This window comes from Medicago truncatula, chromosome 6 (genome assembly GCF_003473485.1).
Source record: "Medicago truncatula cultivar Jemalong A17 chromosome 6, MtrunA17r5.0-ANR, whole genome shotgun sequence".
In the NCBI taxonomy this organism is placed as follows: Eukaryota; Viridiplantae; Streptophyta; class Magnoliopsida; order Fabales; family Fabaceae; genus Medicago; species Medicago truncatula.
The window spans coordinates 9863535-9871191 of record NC_053047.1 but is presented as its reverse complement, the minus strand read 5'-3'; the positions used below and the strand labels follow the sequence as shown (position 1 = coordinate 9871191).

The 7657-nt window shown below is 28.5% G+C and overlaps 2 protein-coding genes across 2 annotated transcripts; both read right to left on the bottom strand.

Annotated features, from left to right (window-relative positions):
- Positions 1-612: 612 nt before the first annotated feature.
- Positions 613-3057, bottom strand: LOC25495806 (transcription factor MYB54). Its single transcript, XM_013596053.3, has 3 exons — positions 2374-3057; positions 1488-1868; positions 613-1070 (listed from the first exon to the last, which is right to left on the bottom strand). The coding sequence occupies exons 1-3, from the start codon at positions 2771-2773 to the stop codon at positions 793-795; spliced, it is 1059 nt and encodes a 352-aa protein (XP_013451507.1). The 5' UTR covers positions 2774-3057; the 3' UTR covers positions 613-792.
- A 2481-nt stretch (positions 3058-5538) lies between these two features.
- LOC25495805 (transcription factor MYB54) lies at positions 5539-7021 on the bottom strand. Its single transcript, XM_013596052.2, has 3 exons — positions 6685-7021; positions 6086-6415; positions 5539-5798 (listed from the first exon to the last, which is right to left on the bottom strand). Exons 1-3 carry the CDS (start codon positions 7019-7021, stop codon positions 5539-5541), a joined length of 927 nt encoding a protein of 308 aa, XP_013451506.1.
- Positions 7022-7657: the final 636 nt, after the last annotated feature.

Genomic DNA, 7657 nt, shown 5'->3' with positions numbered 1-7657 from the left:
ATGTTGATATTGATGATGGTGATGACATGCTACAATACAACTTCTTGTTTGTCTTCTCTTTCAGCTTTTATTTTCATTAACTTCCCCATAAGTTCTCATTTATTTATATTTGTTCTTTAGTGCTTATTTTCTACTGATTTAGATATGGTTCCTCCTTTTGTTGTGTGATTTATTTCTTAAAAGTATTCTTTTTAACAAAGAAATTAAAATAGTTTTACTTTGCTATATTCAATAAAAAAAATTCACCTAATATCGTTTGGATGAGATAGATTATGTCATTTGTGCATAATACCGTTTGTTATCTATTGGAAGATATTTGATTAGACTTTCAGTTAGATGGTACATAGTTGGATATTTTTAATTAAAATTTTTATTTTTTTTCTTCTTAAAGAAAATAGATTTCTTTTCTTATATTTCAGTTAGTTTTAATTTTATATTAAAAACTAGAAATTGAAAATTTTATCTCCGCAAGCTTCAATTTTTTTTGTTCATCTCACTTTTAATATATATATATATATATATATATATATATATATATATAATCAAACATAAAAAACTTTATGTTTAAACTTGTATTATTAATAATAATTAGTTTTATTGAATCAGTTTATTCAAATTAATTTTTATTACTGGAAACAAAACTCACAGTATGAGTGAGTGTAGATAAAACCTACAACATCAATGCATCTTTTACCACTATTACATTACAACTTCCCTCTTCAATTTCCCATTACACCCTTTTGTTTCTTTGCTCCCAAAGACACTCGTTAACATTTTCCTAAAACTATTACATCAACAAAAAGTTCCATATGTATCACCTACTCCAAGAAAGTCAATAAATGACACCTTAATCTTATCTCTAACATTTTCACTTTCCCCCAAAATTGATCCATTGTTCATGTTTGTTGCAACTGACTCAGATACTGAAACTTCTGAGTTTGAATATGAATGATTGGATTGGTCCACACTCTTAAGTTTTCCCATGTGACCTTGAGAACAACCTCTCATTGCACTGCAAATTTTGGCAAAACCATAGTCCACTGCTTCTACCTTTCTTTCTCTAAGTAAGCCTAAAAAAATAACACAATAAAAAAAAATCAACAACATGATCATATATAGCTTATGTCAAATAAATTAATATAGGATATTTAGCATAAATTAAGACATAGAGAAAATAACAAAAATTTGAGGAAATTTAAGGGTTTTAAATGATAATCGTTGTTAAATGTGACTGATGCAGCGTCAATTGAATATCATGGCCGCGGATCTATATTTATTGGGTCACGTTAGTGTCTCTAGGATACTGGTTGATGATGTCAAAAGATGAAGTTTTAAGTTGAAAATTACACTTTTGAGGCACTGACTGCACAATTTCCAATATAATACTATTATATTTGACTTTCTTAACCGGTGCTTCACGAATATAAGTCAGCATTTTCTATATTTAAAATCATTTGATAAGCTAAAGTGAAGGATTCAAAACATACTCATTTGTGAACCATAGGCATGGTAATTAAGCAAAGGCCTAGTAGTGAGGTTGAGATTGGTGCAAGTTGAGTTAGATTCATCAAAGGGACTTGTGATTGCTGATTTGCTAGCTACATTATTATTTGCTGGGATTTGAAATGTTAGCTTTCTCTTTCTTGAAATAGATGATAATAGTTCCCTTTGCTTCCTAGCCATAATCACATGAAAATGATTCTTCAGTGCATTGTCTGTCCTTCCAGGAAAGAATTTGCAAATGTGTGACCATTTGTTACCATGAAGTGTATGAGCATGCAAAAGCTTCTCCTCTTCTTCCTCACTAAAAGCTGCTCTATTAATTCTAGGATCTAGCTGATTACACCACCTTAATCTGCAACTTTTCCCTTCAATTACCATTATCACAAAAGGAAACTCAAATGTTACATTACATAAACTCCTTCAAAAACATATTACAAATGAATTAAATTTAAATCTTGAAAACACAATTTAAATGTAACATCAATATGTCCAAAAAAAAATTAAAAAAAATGATTATCAAATTTTCTTTTATCATTAGGAAACGAACTCGGCATCAATGGTTTATAACACTGTCGTAAAAAAAAAAATCATCATTGTGCACCAACCAATTGCGTTAGAATAAATATAAAAAATAATCCAAAATAAAGAGAATTTCATCAAAAAAATACTAAGGCAATTTTAATAAATATATTAAGAGCACCTCTTGAAAATATTCGATTTTTTTTAAAATAAAACTTTTTGTCAAAAAAATAAAATAAATGAAAATTAACTATTTACAATATTAAGACAACTTTGATAAAAAAAAAAAATTAATAATCTTTTTGAAATTTCAATAATTAAAATGTGTTATGTTCTAGTTTAGGATTATACCTGATCTTCCATGTATTTGTTCAGCAATGTTGTTCCAATTGTGAGGACCAAATTCATCAACAAGTTTTTTAAGCTTAGCATCTTCAGATGGTCTCCAATGACCTCTAATGGAAAGCTTGGTGTTCCCAAATTTCTCATTTTCTTCCTTGTAACCTTTCATAGACAAGTTCTTTCTCTCATCCCCAAAATTCCCTTCATTATTTTTGACCATGCTCTCATTAGGAAGGATCACTGAAGGGTTAGAAATCCCAAAGGGTATTTTGAACTTTCTAGATTCATTGTTACCGATATGACCCAAAAGAGGAGTAGAAGATGAAGAAGGAAGTGGAGATGGAAGGGAAGAAATATTCAAGTCCAAAGAGAAACCATAACCATCATTGTTCAAGTTTAGTGAACTCATGGTCCCAAAAGAGGCTTTAACTTTGGATAAATATGATTTTTCTCCTTCTTTCAAAATGCTACTAGTAGTGAAGAAAATAAGCAACTAAAAAAGAAGGTAAAGAAAAACAAATCAAAGGATGACATAATAAAATAAATATAAAGGGATCATTCAATTGCATTGTAAAGTTTGTCTCTCTCTCTCTCTCTCTTAAAATCCATGACTGAGTTACATGAATGAGAGAAGAAAGACAACGTTTCAAAGAAGAGGTAAAGTACAAATTAAAAAGATGTATTTTATTAAGTTATTTTCATTTCCTACAAACTTAAAGAAAAAGAAAGAAGACAAAAAGGGTGAGGAAAGAGTAGAGCCCACATGATTCTCATTACTCTTGTTGACTATGAAATTTGGGTGGAGTCTATCTACTCTTTGATAGATGAAATATTGCATGTAACTATGAAGACTAATATTCAAAAGAGAGTTATATTAAGAAATGCAAAATTTTCACATTAAAATTATTTATATTTGAAATATTTTACAAAGATCAACAAACATCAATTTAGAAACCAATTGATGAGTTGGTATTTTGTTTTTGGCAAAGAAAAAATAACTCAATGCATTTATAAAGTTAGAAATAAAGTAATCGGTACATTATAGAAGACATGGTGACTAGGATGAGATAAAGATAATCTAACAATTATATAAGCAACCTTATTTATTTGTTTATGAAAATATGGATTACTTAGTAAGTAACTTCTACATTGAGATTTATTTGTTAGATAAACGAAATGAAAAATAACCGTTAAAACTCACATACGAAAAATGAAGAGATTTAAGTTTAAAATTTGATCATGATATGCTACCTAACAATTTTAGCATTTTTTTGTTTAACCAATTCATAAAAACTTCTACATTGAGTCTTAGTTGTAATATAAAAACTTAGTATTTAGTATCAAGTGGGTTGTCTTACTTTTACTAAAAAAAAGTGGGTTCTTATTTTATTTATTCTTATTTTAGAATACTAATAAATTGAATACAACAAAAGTGTATGATTTTTCCCATTTCTGTTTAACAACAAACACATGAGTGAGTGTGATGTGCATGCATTCAAGAACCGCTCGTGTGGGTTGTCAGCATCTCTGAACATTTCTTGTTATGTTTTTGGGCAGGTGTCCTTTTATTTTAATTTATTGCTGTTTCTTGGGGTTTGAACAAAGATACAAAAATATGTTTGGTTGTTTGTGCAAAGTGAAAACTGCTTTTTGCTTTCAAAAGAAGAAAAAAGAGACCGAAGATGAGGGGGAAAAAGTTATCACTAATTCACTATCATCAATATACTTGGAGGTTGCCAACATTGTGTGGTAAAATAGTAGACGAATAATGTTAGAAACATACATTTTAATACATCTTTTTTTTGTAATTGATTAAAATTTATATGAGATTTATTAAATTTATATGAACCCACATAATTTAGTGGGTCTCATGTGAATTTTAACCAATCAAATATAATATGTTAAAAAATATGTGTTGTTAGCATTTTTCAATGAAATTTAGGACAGGTCCTTCATATAGACTTTCCTGACTTTGGGTCCTCTATGTTGCACCCATATCTCCCTGCTCAAAATGGTTGTGACTATTTTTTTTTTTTAAATACTTTAATTTCCTTGACCAAGAAATGAATTAAAGTATTATGTTTTACTTAGCTTTTATAAATTATAATTATTTATTTCATTTTATTTAATTTAATTTCGTATAATTACTTTAATTTATATACTTGGAAATCAACCGGGTTTCCTTGTAATATTATAAATTATACTATTTTTATTTTATTCTTTTTAAAGTATTTATTTTATACTAATATAAAGTATAGCAATAAATAGTTTCGGATATTATACTAAAATTAATTCACATACTAAGTAAATGGCCAACTTTAATTTAATACATACTTTTTGATATACTAAATAATTTAAAAAGTATAAAATAAAAATAAAAATACTAAATGATAGACATCCTATACCTTAATAAAAAAAAAAACTAAATAATTTACATAATATTTTAAATCTAATGTGCAACATAAATACATTAATAAATTAATTTAAATATGGTTTATGATAGAATATTATATCGTAATTTGATTAATAATTTAAATCCTATTTAATAGGATTGAGGTTTCATCGTTGTTGTTGATCAAATATATAGGGTTGGTCCCACATGTGAAATCACATTTTACTATTGAATGCATCTAAAATTCATAATCCCTCATGATATTAACTTATATCACACTTTTTTTTTTTACGGATTATATGACAGTATCATTTAGTGTATCTTTATTTTCACATTTTAAAGAGACAAAATTAATTTTAAAGGTTCCTTAAAAAATATTTAAAGGTGGGGAATTTGTTTTGACTTGCTTGGATGTTTTTTATTATATATTTTTTCCGGTATCTCGATTAGATTTTTTTTTTTTTTTTTGTCAATAGCCTAGTGATTAGAGAAATTCACCTTAAAGGTGAATAAATTAGGTGTCTGGAGTTCGAACCCCAGCCCCTGCACAAATTGTACATTATCCCTTATCAAATGAGCTTGGGACAGATTTTATTTTGTATTAAAACTAGAAGTTGAAAATTTTGCCACTACAATTTATGTTATTATTACTGAAAAATCAAACTCACATTATGCTTAAGTCAGGATAGAACCTACAACATCAATGTGTCCTTTTATTCCCCATTACACCCTTTTATTCCTTTTAATACCCTCCTCAATTCCCTATTACATCAAAAAGTTCCCTATGTATCACTTATTTCAAGAAAGTCAAAAAATGGCATCTTAATCTTATCTCCCACATTTTCACTATCCCCTAAAATTGATCCATTATTGTTCATGTTTGTTGCAGCAGACTCAGATGTTGAACCTTCTGAGTTTGAATCTGAAATATTGGATTGGTCCGCAATCTTAAGCTTTTCCATCTGGTACACATTGTTAAGCTCTCTCATAGCACTGCAAGCTTTGGCAAATTCAGCTTCTACCACTCTTTTTTGAAGTAAACCTAAAAATATAACACAATAAAAAAATCAACAACATGGTCATAAATATAGCATATGTCAAGTAAATTAATATATGATATTTAACATAAAGAAGACATGAGAGAAGATTGCAAAATTTTCAAGCAATTTAAAGGTTTAAATGAGAATCGTTGTTAAATGAGGCCGATGCAGCTTCAATCGAAGTTGTAAAGAAATAAAAAAAAAAAATTTGATATTGCAATTATTGTTCTAGCCGCGGACCAATATTTAAAATTGTTTGATAAGATAAACTAAAGGATTCAAAGTATACCCATTTGAGAACTAGGTAAAGGCCTAGTGAGGTTGAGATTGGATTCATCAATGGGACTTGTGATGGCAAATTTTGCTGGGATTTCATATGTTAGCTTTTCCTTTCTTGCAATAGATGATAGGAGTTCCCTTTGCCTCCTAGCCTTGATCACATGGTAATGATTCTTTAGTGCATTGTCTCTCCTTCCTGGAAAATGTTTGGAAATGTGTGCCCATTTGGTACCATGAAGTGTATGAAGCTGCAAAAGCATCTCCTCTTCTTCCTTACTTAAAGGTTCTCTTTTGATGCTAGGATCTAGGTGATTAAGCCACCTTAATCTACAACTTTTCCCTGCAATTACCATTATCACAAAAAAAAAAAAAAAAACTAAATGTTAAATTACAAATAAATATCGAAATTAAAGAAATTTCTAATCAAAATACAATACTTATGCAGTTTTAATGAAAATACTAAGCGTACCGCTTGAAAATGTTCAGTTTTTTAAATATTTATATTTGAAAAAAAAATTAAATTAAAAAAACAATTTGGTTAAAAAATAAATTAATAATATTATTGGAAGTTTGATAAATAAAAATTTGTTAGGTAGTGTAGGATCAAACCTGATCTTCCTTGTAGTTTTTCAGCAATGTTGTTCCAATCTTTAGCACCATGGTCAGCGATAAGTTGTTTAAGCTTATCATCTTCAAATGGTTTCCAATGAGCTTTGGAAAGCTTAGAGTTCCTAAAACTCCCTCCATTGTTTTGGACCACGTTCTCATTAGGTTGGATCACCAAAGGGTTCGAAATTCCAAAGGGTATTTTGGACTTTTCAAAACCATTGTTACCAACATGACCCTGAAGGTGAGTAGAAGATGATGATGGAAGTTGAGATGGAAGGGAAATTTTCAAGTCCAAAGACAAACCATAACCATCATTGTTCAAGTTTAGCGAACTCATGGCGATAAAAATAAAAAATAAACTTTACTCTTGATGTGTGAGATATCATTTGGGATGAGAGTATTGCGCTTTTATAGACGTAATTATGGTATGTACAGACAAATATTTAATAATTTTTTTGAAGCGAAGACTAACATTTAATTAAAAGTATAAAATTTGATTAAAAAATCAATTAGTAGGTTTGACGTTGATTTATTTTTATTATTTAAATAAAAAAATATATTTTTATTATTTAAATAAAAAAGTATTAGACAAAAACGTAATTGTTGCCATAATTATGCGCCCTTCAACCACGCGCTTTAACCTTCCATTCATGTAAAAGCTCAAAGTAGTAGCTTCTATAATACCACACGCACACATCCAACACATATCCATCACCAAAGAAAAAACGATTATTAATTTGAAGAGACTCAAATAATCTCATTCAAATTTTATTAGGATTTAAGTTTGAATTTTTTTTTTTAAGTTGTAATGAAAATTAATAAGATCGTATAAGAGTGTTCCCGTAAACTCGTATAAGAGAGTAAAATATAATGTCTGTCATCTTCAAAATTGATTTTGCGGTAAGAATAATGGAATAGTAGTATTCATAGTTGGAGGATTTTGTAAAATATGGTACCTAAATATTATATCTAT

Bases quoted from the DNA above. Each gene is read 5' to 3' on its own strand.
- LOC25495806 (XM_013596053.3), bottom strand. From the start codon at position 2,773: ATGAGTTCACTAAACTTGAACAATGATGGTTATGGTTTCTCTTTGGAC. The intron at 1,869-2,373 runs GTATAATCCTAA...TGGTAATTGAAG, and splicing joins ACAAATACATGGAAGATCAG to GGAAAAGTTGCAGATTAAGG. The intron at 1,071-1,487 runs GTATGTTTTGAA...TTATTTTTTTAG, and splicing joins TGCCTATGGTTCACAAATGA to GCTTACTTAGAGAAAGAAAG.
- LOC25495805 (XM_013596052.2), bottom strand. From the start codon at position 7,021: ATGAGTTCGCTAAACTTGAACAATGATGGTTATGGTTTGTCTTTGGAC. The intron at 6,416-6,684 runs GTTTGATCCTAC...TGGTAATTGCAG, and splicing joins AAAACTACAAGGAAGATCAG to GGAAAAGTTGTAGATTAAGG. The intron at 5,799-6,085 runs GTATACTTTGAA...TTATATTTTTAG, and splicing joins TTTACCTAGTTCTCAAATGG to GTTTACTTCAAAAAAGAGTG.